This window comes from Folsomia candida, unplaced genomic scaffold, assembly GCF_002217175.1.
Source record: "Folsomia candida strain VU population unplaced genomic scaffold, ASM221717v1 Fcan01_Sc017, whole genome shotgun sequence".
NCBI classification, from domain to species: domain Eukaryota; kingdom Metazoa; phylum Arthropoda; class Collembola; order Entomobryomorpha; family Isotomidae; genus Folsomia; species Folsomia candida.
Genome location: NW_019091209.1, coordinates 2,460,583 through 2,477,745, shown reverse-complemented (window position 1 = coordinate 2,477,745; position 17,163 = coordinate 2,460,583). Strand labels below are relative to the sequence as shown.

The 17,163-nt window shown below is 37.3% G+C and overlaps 2 protein-coding genes across 5 annotated transcripts; both read right to left on the bottom strand.

Annotated features, from left to right (window-relative positions):
* Nucleotides 1-1,023: 1,023 nt before the first annotated feature.
* On the bottom strand, nt 1,024-8,464 carry LOC110856857 (homeodomain-only protein). 3 transcript variants are annotated; one of them, XM_022105436.2, is made up of 3 exons: nt 8,183-8,464; nt 4,869-5,110; nt 1,024-1,412 (listed from the first exon to the last, which is right to left on the bottom strand). In XM_022105436.2, exons 2-3 carry the CDS (start codon nt 5,097-5,099, stop codon nt 1,338-1,340), a joined length of 306 nt encoding a protein of 101 aa, XP_021961128.1. In that variant the 5' UTR covers nt 5,100-5,110; nt 8,183-8,464; the 3' UTR covers nt 1,024-1,337. The 3 variants fall into 3 exon arrangements, with proteins under 3 accessions (XP_021961128.1, XP_021961130.1, XP_021961129.1); XM_022105438.2 differs by lacking the exon at nt 8,183-8,464 and adding an exon at nt 7,913-8,044; XM_022105437.2 differs by lacking the exon at nt 8,183-8,464 and adding an exon at nt 7,900-8,027.
* Nucleotides 8,465-10,656: 2,192 nt separating this feature from the next.
* LOC110856824 (scaffold attachment factor B1) lies at nt 10,657-16,980 on the bottom strand. 2 transcript variants are annotated; one of them, XM_022105383.2, is made up of 17 exons: nt 16,785-16,980; nt 16,427-16,553; nt 16,012-16,114; nt 15,316-15,944; nt 15,184-15,246; nt 14,968-15,104; nt 14,231-14,298; nt 13,992-14,107; nt 13,697-13,846; nt 12,752-13,474; nt 12,378-12,499; nt 12,074-12,301; nt 11,809-11,986; nt 11,620-11,740; nt 11,413-11,545; nt 11,220-11,343; nt 10,657-11,147 (listed from the first exon to the last, which is right to left on the bottom strand). In XM_022105383.2, exons 2-17 carry the CDS (start codon nt 16,541-16,543, stop codon nt 11,052-11,054), a joined length of 3,108 nt encoding a protein of 1,035 aa, XP_021961075.1. In that variant the 5' UTR covers nt 16,544-16,553; nt 16,785-16,980; the 3' UTR covers nt 10,657-11,051. The 2 variants fall into 2 exon arrangements, with proteins under 2 accessions (XP_021961075.1, XP_021961076.1); XM_022105384.2 differs by lacking the exons at nt 16,427-16,553; nt 16,785-16,980 and adding an exon at nt 16,181-16,302.
* Between the last annotated feature and the right edge of the window lie 183 nt (nt 16,981-17,163).

The following is a 17,163-nucleotide window of genomic DNA, read 5'->3' as shown; positions in this document are numbered from 1 at the left end:
CCACGTCCATCCATCCAATCCAATCGCTGTTATTTTATGCATATGTTGTTTTTGAGGATGATACGCCGTTCTATCTGGCTCGGTACCAAACAACGCTATGTAATGTGTATGTATGTATGTACATATGCTTTGCTGATGTTGTCGTGGTCTGTTAATACAGAAAAGGACAAAACAGGACAAAAACATGGGACAAACTTGTGTAAGTAGATATTTATGTATTGGGTTAACTGGCAGAGAGATAATACAAACGTTGGTTACTTGACGCACGTGGTGGAGTGGAGAGTCTCATGCTTTCTGATCGATTAGGAAAATTTTACATGAGAGGAATGATCACTTATTTTTGGATATGGGTGATTAATTAGGGTAAAAAAAATCTCATATTTTTCATCCAGAATAACATCATTCACTTTCAATTCATGGTGTGTTTTTAATAGTGTCGAAACTGTATTTTTCTTCAAAGCTAGTGTTTTTAGGTAAGTACTTAATTGCTACTTAATCTTCTGTAAATAAATAAACGTTGAGATGGTCATTAGCGAATTATGGCGTAATTCTTTATTCGTGTCCCATTTTTTTCGGAGATTGCATCCCTTTGACTCGTGTTTTTTGCACTTTTGTGCAGCATCAATTGCATATTTTGTTGGATGAGCAGTGAAAGTAAATAGAATAAAAATTGCATTCATCGAAATCCATGAAATTAATGAATGAATCGTTTCAACTCTTTCATTTCAACTCCGAAATTGGAGACGTTAAGTACAAAAACGAAAACCAGATGTGGATTTTGAAACTGGATATGTAAGGGAATGAACTCGTACTTATTCATGAAATGGCATGGCCCAGTTAAATATTTAGATTACTTTCCTTCCCAAAATTCCTTCTTTTATCAGGTTTCCAGGTTTCGAATAAACACGTTCCATTCTAAACAGGACAACGCTCCAATTCCCATTTTGGCATGGTACATATTTCTCCCCATAAAATACTTGCAGATTTTTTTTCATGGAATAATTTATTTAGCAATAATCCATCAATTCAATTATGTCCAGGAATTAATTACATGAATATTTATAATTTGCATTAATTAATTTGTTCATGGGAACATTTCAATAATATGCATTTCAAAGGTATTAACTTAATACTTAAACGAAGCTCATTAATTTTAATGTTTGTATTTATGGTATAATAATCAATCACTAAATATTCGCAAATTGAAGGATTTTTGTGTGTGTATATAATTCTGTCCGGTTTTTTCTTCTCTCGTTCGTGATAATTGACATCTTTGCAATAATATAAAACAGAAGTTGGTGTCCAAATTCCATCCATCCATGTGCTAAATTTCCTCTTTAGCAAATTCGACTACTGACAGGATTCAGGCCTTGATCTCTCCTCCACATGGCCATTCTTTGCTTGAACCAAGCCTACAAAGAAAAAAACAAGAACATTATGTTAAACTTACTACTTTTACTACATTTAAAAATCCATTTTACAACACTTTTTAGCCACATATATTATTTAGTACTGCCCGAAATGATTTAGAAACCGTTTAAAATTTCAAATGTTGACATAAACAGATTAAGTTTTTAATGCCACCCTTACAAAGAATATGAGAAAACAGAGCAGATTATTAATGTGCCCAAGTTTCTCTTAAAAAACAATAACTGCTGAATAGGATTCAATTTCAGACCTTGACTGATTCTTTTTGCCTATCCGAAACTTTCTACAAAGCAAAAATATTTGCACTAATACAGATATGTGCTCCGTTTTATCACAAAGTCCAGACTTGGGTGCCATTTGATCCACTCTTTTATGAACACATATTGTTGTCTCAAAGTGAAGAGTTAACCTTCAAAACTGAGAAATAAAGCAGTTTCACTCGATTTAAAACTAGTTACATTAATCAGTCGTAATTTTTTACTGGATAAAATTCTAACTGTTATGCCAATTACGTAATGTGGATAAGATTGACGGACAGAGAATAATAAGAATGTCATGGAACGCAATAATAATAAAATGTTACGTGCATAGATATGTAAATACATACAAATGTCGTACTTATCACCAACAAATTACTAGATCATGACCCACAAGTTAAAGTTGTATAATTCTTTTACATAAACCCTCAAACAGATTTTGATGAGAAGTTGTAATACTTATTTTTGGACTAACTCTATCCGCTCACCAATTAATTCTACAATATATTCACGTCATGCTGCTATCCAACCTGTTTGAAAATGGGGATATTAAATAAGTGACTTTGTGTAAGCAAGTCTTGCAAAAATGTAATGTGTTTCTTGACTAGTTTGAATTTTTTTCCTAATTTGCAAATTTGCAAATATAGTCATAAGTTTCGAAATACATGATATTTTTTTTTAAAAAAAAAGATAAAAAAACATGCATAATTCGTACTGACTCGTTGCAACTGCAGGAAGAAATGTACATACGTATGTAAAATGGTCATGTAAATTTGCATGGTTTACTTCTGCTCTCAATTTCATACTGAATACGTTAATATTTTCCTGCAAAACATGTTTTTAAAGTGCATCAAGAAATAAAATGGCAGAAACTTGAGAATTTCTTATCGCTTTAAACCAGACGAAGCAGCTTAAATTTCATTACCGATATAGATAACTGACACCATTAATTAAAGCACTCAAAAACTCCCTCCTCCTTCGAAAAGTTGGTCGATATGTGTGCATTCCATTCTTAACAACAATGACGATTTTCCCCTTGAACACGATAATTCAATAAAAAGCTATTAAATTTCTCGTCTGAAATCTATCTACCCTGTGACGACGATTTTATCGTAAAAATACTTGTGACCAGCCAGCCAGCCAGCATATTTACCGTTCACTAATGGTGGAATTTTACGATAAGAAAGAGTTAAGGGTCGCCTATACGATAAGGCAAAGACAAAAGTCGTTACTTGTAAATATCTGTATGACGTATGTAAACTTGGTGGTGCGTAACCTTACAAAAAAAAATCTTTGCAAAAAAAATTCGCGAATTATTATCTAATAAAATGACAACCACATCAGAATATTATTAATTGTGCCTTGTTAACTGTCACTCAAGTAACGACGGCATAAGTAGCACAGGAGTTTTCGTTGTTGTGTCATTTAATAAAAGACTTGAGTCATACATATTCGCAAAATGTGGCGGTGGCCTTGTTACAGGGTCAACTTTCTGCACAACAATAATATGCGAATAAAATCGTCATCGTGATCTGTACACCCATCAAGGAATAATAAGTAACTGGCATTCTTATATTCCTTATGCAAATAATACCAAGACAATTTCTTAGGAGGGGAGCTTGCGAGGTTGATAATAACAGATATTGGTGCCCTTTGGATATGTGGTAGGGTCCTATGAGTGTATTAAAACCCTGAAGTAGTTTGACTCCATGGCCACATTTGCGCCCGCCACACCCACTCAAAAATGTCCAAAAAACGCTTTCACCCCAGTTTTCACTCACTTAAATCCACGCCAAAAATCCAATTTTACTCGGATTTTGAAATTTCTTTCACCATTATACTCCCAGATAGTTGCTTTCTTCAATCCAATATCAAACTCAATTTTTTCGAAATTTTTAGTATTTTTAAAATTTAAAATTCTGAATGAGCATTGTTGTAGTCATCAACAAAACAAATTATGTTTGCGAAATAATCATCAATAAAATTGAGTTTGATATTGGATTGAAGAAAGCAACTATCTGGGAGTATAATGGTGAAAGAAATTTCAAAATCCGAGTAAAATTGGATTTTTGGCGTGGATTTAAGTGAGTGAAAACTGGGGTGAAAGGGTTTTTTGGGCATTTTTGAGTGGGTGTGGCCATGGAGTCAAACTACTTCAGGGTTTTAGTACACTCATGGGTCCCTACCACATATCCAAAGGGCACCAAGATCTGTTATTATCAACCTCGCAAGCTCCCCTCCTTAGCCGAGATTTCCATCCAAGGCTTCGCATTCTCGTTGTGGCTTGATTTTGGTTTTGGTTCTCCTTTTCTGCTTGAAGTCATGATCATGATCGGCGTCCTAACCCAACACATGTACGTACGCCGTGGCCGCGGAAGCCGTGGGGACATCTGGGGACATTGCCATTGTAGGATGGGGGGAGGGACGGGTTTATATAAGATGGGGAGATGATGCCGACATCGAATAACCGTGGGGACATTGTCCCTCTGTCCGCGGCCACTGTACACGTACTTCTCTACTTACTACATAATCTAATCATTCGCTTGTTAAACTTTGTCACTCTATGCAAAAATAAGTATACTATTTTTCAACCTGACTTCTTAGTAAGAAACCAGCTAATTCGCCCCTAAGTAAATAATAGTAAGTAGTAAATACATGAGATAAATATGGGATAAACTCTATAATGCTACACGCCAAACGTAGACAAAGATCATTGTTGACAATAACAAAGGTGTATGTGTGTGTTCTTTTATGGGATAAAATTCACTAATCATACTTAATATCAATGAAAGGTAAGCTAAGTAAAAGAGATGGATGGATCATGAACGAAATCCTTGGTAATTCTGTGCACTTAACATTGAATATCATTGTCATGGTCTGCGTACGTATGTAGAACTTTGTTGTATGTAAGAAGTCCTAGATTTATGTATAGTTGCCTATTGATTAAGGGGTGAAACCACTTTATAAGATCGTCATGTCCGTCCGTCTATCCGTCTGTTGGTCCGATAACGCTTGAACGGATGCGAATTTAGACATGCGGTTTTTTGCAACGTGTTTCTAATTCGAAGATGGGCACACCCCTCGGGTTTCGCCCCTTCGTTACATGCGGTTTATTTCTTCACAATAATTTCTGGTCGCTTGTGCATTTCTCTTATGAAAAAGCGTGGTGTGACCCCCACTTACTTGAACTTCTTCCTCGAGGAGGCCGGTTTCCGCGGCGGTGAGCATGAGCTCTGAGGGGTGTGGATTCTTCGACTTTTTAAACTGCAGCTCCAAATACTCTTCCTGCTCTTCGGTCAGACGGAGGTCAAGGTTCATCTTGCCGCCGCGACCCTCCTGCTCCTCCCGCCTCTGTTGTTGCTGTTTTTGTTGCTGTTGCAACTCTGGTACGACGCGCATTGCTCCGGTCGCCATTTTAGGTTAGTCTGCAAAATATTAAACTATTTATAAATTTTGACACAAAAAAAAAACAATAAAAATAATACTCTTTTCCTTTAAAATGTGCATAATATTTTTTCTCGACCACAATTTTGGTGTAGTAAACAAAAATTTATATGCATATTATCTAAATTGTGATGACTCATGACCTATAATGCGACCGGTGATGCTATCCAGTACCAGTGGCCGCGGAAGCTTGAGGGGACAATATCCCCACGGTTGTTCGATGTCCGCATCATCTCCCCATCTTATATAAACCCGGCCCTCCCCTCATCCCACAATGTTAATGTCCCCACAGCTTCCGCGGCCAGTGGTTGATGCCAATTTGGAATGGGATTATCCTCATGAATTTCATACCAAGGAGCGAATTGCGGCTGGAAATTTTGCACTTCTTTTGCAAGAAGGAAGCAATATGCAAATGATCGCATAATTCTTTATTGTGAGTTCAGCAGCTTGCTCATGACCCGGCATTAATAATGTTTTCCAATAAAACACCACCATGTAAAACCTGAGAAGAAGAAGGAGCCCATTATATTCCGACGAAAAAATCACTTATTTATATGTACGCATCTCCTTGTCTCTCTCATCCCTCGAAATGAAATGAATGACACGACGGATTTATCTAACCCACAAAAAAAAGAAAAGAGAAATTCGACAAAAACTAAATTTGCAATGAAATCACACCCGAAAGTCAAATATCCACCAACAGACAAATGTTGGCACAAAGTTTTTAAGCTACAGGAAATCATGCACAAACTTAAATCCCAACACTTTTTTTTTGCCGTTGAACCATTCGAATTGCTGCAAAATCACTGCCATCACTCACTCAGGAGGGGAGCTTGCGAGGTTGATAATAACAGATATTGGTGCCCTTTGGATATGTGGTAGGGACCCATGAGTGTACTATAACCCTGAAGTAGTTTGACTCCATGGCCACATTTGCGCCCGCCACACCCACTCAAAAATGTCCAAAAAACGCTTTCACCCCAGTTTTCACTCACTTAAATCCACGCCAAAAATCCAATTTTACTCGGATTTTGAAATTTCTTTCACCATTATACTCCCAGATAGTTGCTTTCTTCAATCCAATATCAAACTCAATTTTATTGATGATTATTTCGCAAACATACTTTGTTTTGTTGATGACTACAACAATGCTCATTCAGAATTTTAAATTTTAAAAATACTAAAAATTTCGAAAAAATTGAGTTTGATATTGGATTGAAGAAAGCAACTATCTGGGAGTATAATGGTGAAAGAAATTTCAAAATCCGAGTAAAATTGGATTTTTGGCGTGGATTTGAGTGAGTGAAAACTGGGGTGAAAGCGTTTTTTGGACATTTTTGAGTGGGTGTGGCGGGCGCAAATGTGGCCATGGAGTCAAACTACTTCAGGGTTATAGTACACTCATGGGTCCCTACCACATATCCAAAGGGCACCAATATCTGTTATTATCAACCTCGCAAGCTCCCCTCCTCAGGAAGGAAGGCTGGAAAACAGTGGCCGCGGAAGCTTGAGGGGACAGGGGGATAATGTCCTCACGGTTGTTCGATGTCGGCATCATCTCCCCATCTTATATAAACCCGGCCCTCTGTTAATGTCCCCACGGCTTCCGCGGCCACTGCTGGAGAAGGCTATTTCTTCGCCCAAAATTCTTAAAAAACTCGTCTCCCACAAAACTCTAAAGTCTACGCAGAAGTCGTCGTCTTAATCTTTTTTTCTGGTTAGGATTTTTTTTCTCTTCAAAAATCTACACACTTCTTCGACTTCCTTCTTCTGCTGCTGCTGAATACGCACCTTTTCTCTCTAAAGATAGATTATGTACACGATTTCAATCTGCAGCAGACAGAACTGACTGAACATCACAATTTCACACTTTAACCAAACAATCTGGCAATTTGTCCTCTCTTTCTGGACCAGTGGCCGCGGAAGCCGTGGGGACATTAACATAGGGAAGGGCCGGGTTTATACATGATGGGGAGATGATGCCGACATCCAACAACCTTGGGGACATTGTCCCTCTTCTGTCCTTCCGCAGCCACTGGTCTGTTAACCTCCCATTTTTTTCATTCCTCTCCTCCTGCGTAGGAATTTCTCCAAACAAAAGATAGATCAAGTTTCAAACAGATAAAGACAGCCGAGTTATGCTAATAACGCTGAATACATAAATTCAAGGACGCCACTTTGTAAATACGTACGTACGTAACAAATTGTTAAACAATCTGACCGTCAAATTTTTGCAACGCAACGTAACGCAATATTCGTGCAACAATGGGAAAAGGATAATACATAATCTCTTCTCTCATTTTGAGGGGAACTCAACAACAAATCGTGAAACTTGAGACTAGGAAAAACCAAAGGTCGAGAATTCACTGGACATGTAGCAACTGCTGTCGGCAGAAATATGGCTCCAAAAAATATTTGCGATATTATTTGCACGATTTACATATGCAAACATCTCCCTCTGACAATTTTACCAACTTCCCTTTCCGTCCGTGGAACACAAAAAAAACAATGTCACCCCAGCTATTCTGCAGGTGGGGAGAGAGAGAGATTTAATAAGACAACCAAAATTGATGAGTCGTGTATTTCTTAACCCTGACCACGAACAATTCCATTACTCAAAGATAGACAAGATAAACCGTGTTCAGTAAATTAATAATTTACTGAACACGATACATTTGTTGCAGGAATAATAATAAATAAAGATGGTCAGAAAACTATTCATGCAGATAAAAATTAATGTCCTTTTAAATAATTATATATCTTTTTTTACCAAAAATACTTACAGTCCTCCAGGTAATATCAAAACGGTATAAATATTAAACTAAACTGCCCTCTTTATTCGAAGGGTTTGCTTAAATTCAATGAAAATGGAAGGGAAGTAGTTATCTTAATAATCACATTAAACGAGGATGATAAATGAAATATTCCGCTGATTCTGACGTTCCATTGATTTAATTCATTCTTTTAAATCATTCACGATAAATATTTGCATTGAATCATTCATGCAAGTAGCTGCTACTGCTACTGAATTGAGATTAGATATAAATAAATACCTGCAAAGTCCTGGATGAGTTGTAGATAAATTTGTGTCCTGAATTGCACCAGCACCAACAAAAAAATGCCAAATAAAGTACGTTAAGTGGCTTTATTTTCACTCAAAAGTGATTAATTTGTGGTCACAACTTTTAATTTAACTAATCCACTGGACCAAATATTTTGCAAGAGTGGTGGTGAGACGCCAATTGTGCAAATATATAAAGGAATAGAGAGCTATGCACAGTTCCAATCGTAAGCAAGTTGGAGGATCCGAGTGCAAAATGAGACTGAGACTCAACCAACATTCGCAAAATCCTTTACATGCACACGAACATAATTTCACTTGGATTTTAGCCACCCTGCGTCAAACCAAACGTAAACGTGCTTCTTAAATTTGTGGGTGAGTTTGCAAACTCATTCTTCTTTTCGATATTACATCACTGACTATGAGCTCGTATTTAATAATGACAACAACGCTAATGTTGCTATCTTTATTATGTATGCATATTTAGTAATTGTGCTCAAATTGTATTAATGGGTGCCATTATTTTGTTCTTAATTGCGATGCAGCATTTAGCAGAACACATTTGCTGGTTGCCTGTCTGCTTATCGTCATTTAACTTTCCAGGGCGCAGAAATGTATGGTTGGTTGGTGGCATGGCCTGTCTTGTCTTGTTTCACGATTAATTAACTACTTAGAAACTACCACCAACCAAATCGAGACACTAAATATAAGTGGAATTGACAATCAAACGAGAAACATCAATTTAACGAGTGGTAATAAAATTGAGGAGGAGAAGGAGGGACAATGGCCAGAGAACTGGTTCACATTTCGTGCATGGAGGAACAAAAGACGGCAGAAATTAAATAAGTGATGGCAGATGTGCCTGAGATGAAGTAAACGGAATAATTGTAATGGCAGAGGTGGGCAAAATACAGTATTTTGAGCTCAGGGTTTAGATTTTTGAATTTCTAGGTCTGTTACACCCACAACAAGACGAAAATCTGCATCGAGAGTGTTACATTCAGTCGAAAATTATACAGGTTTTCTGAAGAAATTAACTTTTTATCGGGGTCAAAATAAATCTTGATTCTTAAAAAATCGTATGAAAACAATATATTTTGAGAGCGGTAAAAAGTTAATTTCTGTACAATAGCTGTACTCTTTCGTCTTCTGCATGTAGATTTTAGAGGTGAGCGCGGGTTCGGGTCCAACCCTGCAAACCCGACCCGAACCCGAACCCGAACGGGTTCGGGTCGGGCGGGTTTCAACGATAACGGTTTCGGGTCGGTTCGGGTTTTAAAAAGAGTTTTCGGGTTTGGGCCCGAAAAACCCGAAAACCCTAAATTTGTTTAATTTCGCCGCATATTATTGTTTGTACTTGTGTCCTTATGTCGTGCTGATATTCTGTACTTATATGTACATATATTGCAAATAATGTATGTACAGAAATATATTTGCACATTATTTAACTGCATTTGATTATTTAATTTATTTGTTTAAGACTTACTTTATTATAAGCTTATTAACTTTTTAACAGTTTTTTGATGGCAATTATTAACTTTTCATATTTGACAAAAGATTTGAGTCGGTATTAATTATTACACGGTTTTAAATTTAGCAGTAAAACTCGAACAGGATTTCTTAATGGGAAATTCATCGTTGATTTTTATCACAAATGTTAACGTCATATTAACATTTTGACATGTTATAATATTTGCACTGTCATTACAAAATTTCGGGTTCGGGTCGGGTTCGGGTTCGGGTTCGGGTCGGGTTTTACATTTTTATGATTTTCGGGTTCGGTTCGGTTCGGGTTTTGTTACCCGCGGGTTCGGGTTGGTTCGGGTTTTTGTTTTGGAAATTTTCGGGTACGGTTCGGGTCGGGTTTTTAAAATTTGGACCCGCGCTCACCTCTAGTAGATTTTCACCTTTTTGTGGGTGTAACAGCCCCGGAAATCGAAACCCTAGAGCTCAAAATACAATATTTTGACGTAGTATTTTGCCCACCTCTGTAAATGGATGAGTGCTTATTAATTATGCCGAATTAAGTAAGAGGATAAATGACCGTTGAACTACTGGACACAGCAAATCTCCACAAGTTGAAGGATACATAGGTATTCATTTCAGGCATAAAATTGCTTCTGATTTTGGGATTTCCATTCCATCCGTTGCTCTTATTAACACTTAACCGACACTAAAATAGAAACGAAGATCGGATGTGATCACCACAAAAGTGGAAGTGATGCAATGGATTGACTACTTATTTATCATGACTCGATTTACCTTTCCTGTCAATAACTAGCTACATACGTACGTAATTCTGAGGAATGGGACGTCGTTTATCTAAATATTTATGATGTCATGTTTATCAAGTTTTACCTTTCGGATGAGTCATTAAGCCAAGTGAAGGACGCTGAATCCATACTTTTACAATTAAGTATTTGAATGACTGACGCAATAATAAGTAAGCTACCGACCGCAAATTGTTTTATTATTTTTTATGCAGAAATAAGGTAAACATTTTATTTATTTGTTTAGTGTTTGACTTACAAACATTCTCACTTTTTCTAGTAAATAACTATATGAAAACTACGATACAATTGATTAGGAAGTTGTAATAAAAAAATGAAGACATAACATTAAAATATGATGTTTTTTCATGCACTAACAAATTTAGGTAACTAACTAGTAGAACTTTATTCCATTTTGCTAACTATGTATACAAGAACCAGATCAAAGTCGCTACTACCTAAAATAAATATAGATTCGGGAATCAAGTCAAGATAGTATAGCGTTAATACCACTAGAGTCAAACGTAAATACACATTTTAGCGTCATCAGGAACAATTTATGAAAATAAAATTAGACACGAATACAATTTTTTAACGACGATGTGATGACATTGATGAAGGAAGTTTATAGTTGTAGTTGCTGTTGTACATTCCCGTGTTGAAATTCAAGTTCAAGTTGTCGCTAGTCTGTAAAATGAAACAAAAATAAAATAATTATTCTTATTACTGCAACATATGTCGAATAATATGTTAAATTACAGTAGAGAAAATAGGCGGAGGTGGGGCCACTGGAATTGAAAGGCGTGCCCCGGCACTAGTTCCCAGATTGGAAGTACCGCCCCCCCAACGCTCAGGGATTTCGGTCCCAGTACGACTGGCAATTCTATAATATAAAAATACGTGGTTGGTTACAATTCATTATTCATTTGTGATTAATCATTGCGATACACACCTTTCTGAAGCACCCCAGGTCGATTCTCGGTTAGATAACCAATTTTCTGTGCGTAATATGGACATTGATGAATCTCCGGTGAACGAAGTTCCACCCGGTCGCCAGGAGGGGTCCCGAGATAAATAGTCTAAAGCTAAAAAAATAGAGTAAACGATTGTTATCTTTTCTTCATTAATTACTTACTTCAAATGTAATGTTTTTACTTACTTCTTGGGAGAGTGGTCACAATGCGTTGAGGTGCAGCTCCAGAAGTATCAAATGGAGCGGAGTATCTGGTCCCCCCGGAACCTGATGGAATTGCCGTATCGTCACGACCTTTAACGTGCCCCTATAAATTTTTATTTTATTTTAATACTTCCTTCACTTAATGCATAACCATGTTATTTATATACTAACTCTTGTTTTAGTGTCCCTCCTTTCATTAGGTTCCCAACTTGGTGACACGTGATCACGTACTTCGCGTACCGGAGCACTTCTAATCGGTGCACCTCGAATTCCTGAAGTACGGTCCAAAAATCGAGCAGGGTCCTCTTTACGATATGGATGCGGTCGCATCTTATCCTTGTCGGATCGTCTAAATAATTTTATAAATATGAAAAACACCGTTAAACTTTTATTCATACTCCAACGATGATCAAACATAACAAAGTTCATGTATTACGGGTCCACAAAGCTATGTCGTCCAGCCTTCTTTGATTCTTCACTATCCTCCAAATTTCTATACTGCTCTTCCAAATTTAACCGTTTGACCTTGACCTTTCGTGCCAATATTGCCTTTTCTCTCTCAATTTCGGCCTGCTCAATTCTCTGCTTTTCTCTCTCCTCCATAATCATTCTCTCCTTTTGACGTTTCAATTCCGCCTTCTCCGCCTCAATCCTTCCACGCTCCCTGCATTACAAAATTAACAAAAACAGTTATTCATAAATCAAAGTTCCCAAACTTATTATTCATATTCTTCACTTACTTGGCCAAGAGGCGAAATTCTTCATCCAACATGTGCTGTTTTTGTGCTTCCTCCATCCTTCGTCGCTCTATCTCTCGTCGTTCCCTCTCCATCTCGCGATCCTTTTCACGCTGATGAGTGTCCTGTACCACATGATGGGTAAAATTAGTTAGCATATTTCAAAAATTATAGCATTTTTACCCTTAGAAATAAAAAAAATGAACACTTTTTCCCGATCAAGCACTCGTCTTGACGATCTTAACATGTATGTATGACGACTACTACTATTTTATTGAATCGTGGCAGCATTCTAACAAATTCAGAGCACTGAGAGATAGAGAGATAAGTATTTGTACTTTTATATAAACTATGAGCAAAATATGAATAAAAATTACATAGATTTCTTCAAATGTAAGTTCAGGTTGCCTGCTCCGCCGACCTTCTGGTGACGATCCTCCCCTGTGGAAAGGAATTCGCTGCAATGGACTTCGACTTCTACGCACGAGGGAGTGGCGGTGGTGACGATGTGGAGAACCGTGGCGACGACGGTGCTGCATTTCCCTGCGTTCCATCAGTCGCCGACGATATTCTTCCCTTCGTTCCTCCTCGTCCTCGTCGTGGTAGCGATATCTGGGATGACGACTTCTTATCAGGCGTGAATTCATCCCGCCTCGGAATGGTGACGGGTGGAATTCTCGTCTCTTGAAGAAAACTACCTCCCTACTTCGTCCCTTTCTCTCCTCAGGGCTCCTCGAAAGCCGGTGTTTGTGGGATCCGGATCCTGAATCTTTGGACGATCGTCGTTTCGACTTTGATTCCACTTTTGCTTTGGTGGCGGCGTCGGATGATGACGACACGGCTGGTCCGGTGGGACTTGATTTAGTAGCAGGCATTTCTACGTCGGGTTTTTGATCGACTGATTTAACTTCAACAATGTCTTTCGAACTATCTGATTTTTCGGTTGCGGGATCAATAGAAATGTTGGCCGAGTCTTCTTTGGGCGTAGGAGGTGGTGTTAATCCAGGTGGGATTCCGTTCCCCGATTTTTTCCCGTCCTTATTTTTGTTCTTGGAGGAATGACTGTTCACCCAATCTGCAGTCAACATTTCGTCCCGAGCCTACCATAACCACATAATCAATAGGTTTCCCGTTTTTCTTGGGGAAATAGAGCGGGCGAGATAAAGAGTTGAAAGAGACGGAAATTAAGTGCATGATCAAATCAGACAATTAATTAAAAATGGGGAAATATGGAAATCTATACAGGCGTATTTTTTACACCTACAAAATAATTAAGTGGAGGGAGTGAGAGAGAAAAGAGATTGAAATAAACCGTGTAATACTTTCTCAACATGCATGATGTGTCCATTAAGTGCGAAACCATCAAGATTCTTAATGCAGATCGTGGCATCCTCCGACGACATTACTGACACCAATGCAAATCGACTACCCTCGGGATCCTTCGCATTGGACATTATCTTAACGCCGCCAATCTACATAAGAGATATCGACCAATAAACGCTCGATTATCGGGATCAAAATATCACGATGATTGATAATGTAAAAAAGCCAAGACTCTATAGGTAAGAGTCCGTCGATTTAAAAATGAAGAGCCAAGAGCCAACAACCAGACGCTACCTTTCCATGTTTCTTAAACACCGCTTTGATTTCCGTCGCTGCAGTCTGTGACGACAAGCCCGTGACCAGAAGGGTATTTCGGTCTTCATCTTTAGATTTTCGTGGCGGCTTGTTTCCTGCGGTCAGCATGATGTAGGATTATGTATCAAACATTTTTTTTTAAATTATATATATTTATTTTAACTCGGTCGTCTCAATTGCTTGCAGCACGAGTAGTGAAAAATGATATTTTGAAATACCTCCTCCTTCCTCGGATGATTTTTCAGTATGTTGTTTTTCTTCGGATGAAGGTTCCGCTTGTGTAGCACTAAAAACATATCCATCGTTTAATAAATATTGGAAGAAGATGATAATTTTTAAATCTCCGTCGATGTTCTGACGAACGAAATAAACTTGACAAAGGTTCCAAAATGTTTCTGCATGGAAATTCCAGTCAGTCGTCAGTCAATGTAGCGTTTATTCAGATTTTCTCAAGTTAACAAAGTCTTGAATTGTTAATGAATTCTCATCTTGTTGCTCAGATAGGGCTGAATTCTAATTAACTTGATCCAACTTGGTAATGATGATGATGTTATTTAGTTTTTTAACAAGTTTGGTTTAATATTATTAATGATTTAGAGTTTTATGAGTCACGGCCCAGTCAGCATGGAGTGAAATATTAAATATTTAAGAAATCCTGAATCCAATTTGACTTGATGTTGTCACATTTTTGTTTCAAAACAGCACCATTTGAAACATATCGTCGAACGTTGAGCAGGATAATTATTTTTCAAGTTATCAGTTGTTGAAACACTGCTTGTTTGATTAGATCTTCCGAATCTTCCACAATTTATTTGATATATTTCTTGGTCCAATGATTGATTAACCGACTTATAGGCAGTTAGTCATATTTTCCCCAGTTTACTCTTAGAATATGCCACGTTGACCTGACCTGAAAATTATATAAACGAAACAGACAAATCTAAAAGTCACTTACTTGATAGGCCCAGGTGATGCCGACTTGGACTCGTCGGCGTTTTCACATGTGATTGATGATAATGGCACAACTGCTAGTTTCAAATGGAAAGAGTTGTCAAGAGTTGTATCAGGATTTGTTTCACTTTCAGCTCCATCCTACACAAAACAAGGACATTTTTATGCATGTTTTATTATAGTGGCGTTACTAAACCTTTAATTGCAATATATTTAATACCTCTCCATCCATTATAAATTTATCCTCTTCATCCCCAATCGTTAGGTTTAGTGCGTAATTGTCCTGAATTATAGATAAAAAATTAATATCCATTTTGTTGCGCAGTATTTCATAGTTAATTATTTATCTTACATCGTCAACCCCAGCATCGGTCGAGGTATCATTTTTAGATTCTATTTTATCAGTTTCTACAGGATCTTTCTTTTCTGGCAATGCTTTGGAGTCATCTTTTTTTTCTTGTTCTTCGTCTTTTTTATTTGAATTATCAATTTCTCTTTCTTGGTCTGGACTTTTGTCCTTTTTGTTTTCGTGATCTGAATTTTCGTGTTCTTCAGTTTGTTGTTGAATTATACTTTCCTGTTCTTCCTTTTGTGATGGAATTACACTTTCTTCTTTATTTTGTGATGGAACTACATTTTCTTCTTCTTCCTTTTGTAGTGGAACTATACTTTCGTCTTCTTTATTTTGTGATGGAACTACACTTTCGTCTTCTTTATTTTGTGATGGAATTACACTTTCTTCTTCTTTATTTTGTGATGGAACTACACTTTCTTCTTTATTTTGGGCTTGAGCTACACTTTCTTCTTCTTTATTTAGGTCCTGAACTACACTTTCTTGCTCTGTCGTTGGTTTATCAACAGTTTCTTCTTGTCCTTCATTTTCTTGTTTTTCACTCTCCGTGATCTTTACAACCTCCATGACTGTTAACGCCTCTGGGCCTTCTTCCGATTCTGGGGGAAGTTCTTCACTAGCATCAGCTTCTGAAAATTTCATAATTATAAAGTAAACAAGCATAAAACCTATATGTTCGTTTTTATTAATTCTTACCGGTGGTTTCGCCTCCGGAAGACTGCGTAGGCTTATCTTTGCCAGCCGTTTCTACGTCACCCATCAAATATTCTTCAGGATTTATCCCCTCTGCGGCCAGAGCCTGGAATTATAAAAACAAAAAATTATACCTCCTAAAAAATACTTCTACTTTAACCTTCAATCTTACGCAAAAATTAATTCGTAAATAGCCAAATTAACCAGATTTTTTCCACTACAAATCCAACACCAGACTGAATTACGTTTAAAAACAACATGCATCGTTCATTTATCATCAACCCACCAGCACATCGTCTCCTAATCTCGCTTATCTTACTCAAACTCGCAATAATATAATGGTTAAACATCACTCATTATCTCAACCACTTATGTCCCCCTACTTATCTCTCATCCTTTACCAAATACCTCCACCCACCTGTGTCAATCTTTCCACCAAAGCAGCCTTATTGCCCTTCGTGTCGAGGCCCCTCTTCTCCAAATGGCTGCGCAAGTCGACGACACGAAGGTCAGAAATCTTCCTCCCTCCTCCCATGGCGAAAATCCTGCACAAAATCAATTCCTTATAGTCAATAGTTGAACACAATTAATAAACACAACATAAAAATCTAATTCATTTTATGCCTATTTTTAGTCATCTAATTTATTTCAAATCGAAATTTTCAATTTTGTCGTCAATAGTTGAAAATAATAAAGTACAACATAAAATCTAATTCATTACACAATATTATATCCCTATTTTAATCAACACATCACTCATCTAATTTATTTCTCACCTTTTAATTAATTAATTATTCTGGAAGAAATACAATAGTCGTTAAACTTATCAATCAATGGTCAATTAACGTTATCTTTTCCTTTGTCATTTATCAACAAGAAAATCACAAAATGTCATCAAGTTATTAGTGAATGGAGATCTTTATAAATGAGAAGAGTCGTAAATAATATGGTGGATGGAATGGAGTGAGGAGTGGGTTGAGCAGCGGCCAGACGGGCATTTTGCGACTTTTCTTACCAATCCGGACAAAAAATTGTCTCAATTTTACATCATGAGACAAGCTTAACCAATGTTTCGATAAGTACTTATACATGATGGATATGCAAATGACGACGCATCTGCTGGAGGTTCGCATTTATGCAAATTACTTACTTATT

Excerpts from the sequence above, each read along its gene's own strand:
- LOC110856824 (XM_022105383.2), bottom strand. The coding sequence starts at position 16,543 with ATGGGAGGAGGGAGGAAGATTTCTGACCTTCGTGTCGTCGACTTGCGC. Across the intron at positions 14,108-14,230 it reads ATCATCCGAGGAAGGAGGAG|GAAACAAGCCGCCACGAAAA; the intron begins GTATTTCAAAAT and ends TGCTGACCGCAG. Across the intron at positions 11,344-11,412 it reads ACCTGGGGTGCTTCAGAAAG|AATTGCCAGTCGTACTGGGA; the intron begins GTGTGTATCGCA and ends TTTATATTATAG.
- LOC110856857 (XM_022105436.2), bottom strand. The coding sequence starts at position 5,099 with ATGGCGACCGGAGCAATGCGCGTCGTACCAGAGTTGCAACAGCAACAA. Across the intron at positions 1,413-4,868 it reads TCCTCGAGGAAGAAGTTCAA|GCTTGGTTCAAGCAAAGAAT; the intron begins GTAAGTGGGGGT and ends TTTTCTTTGTAG.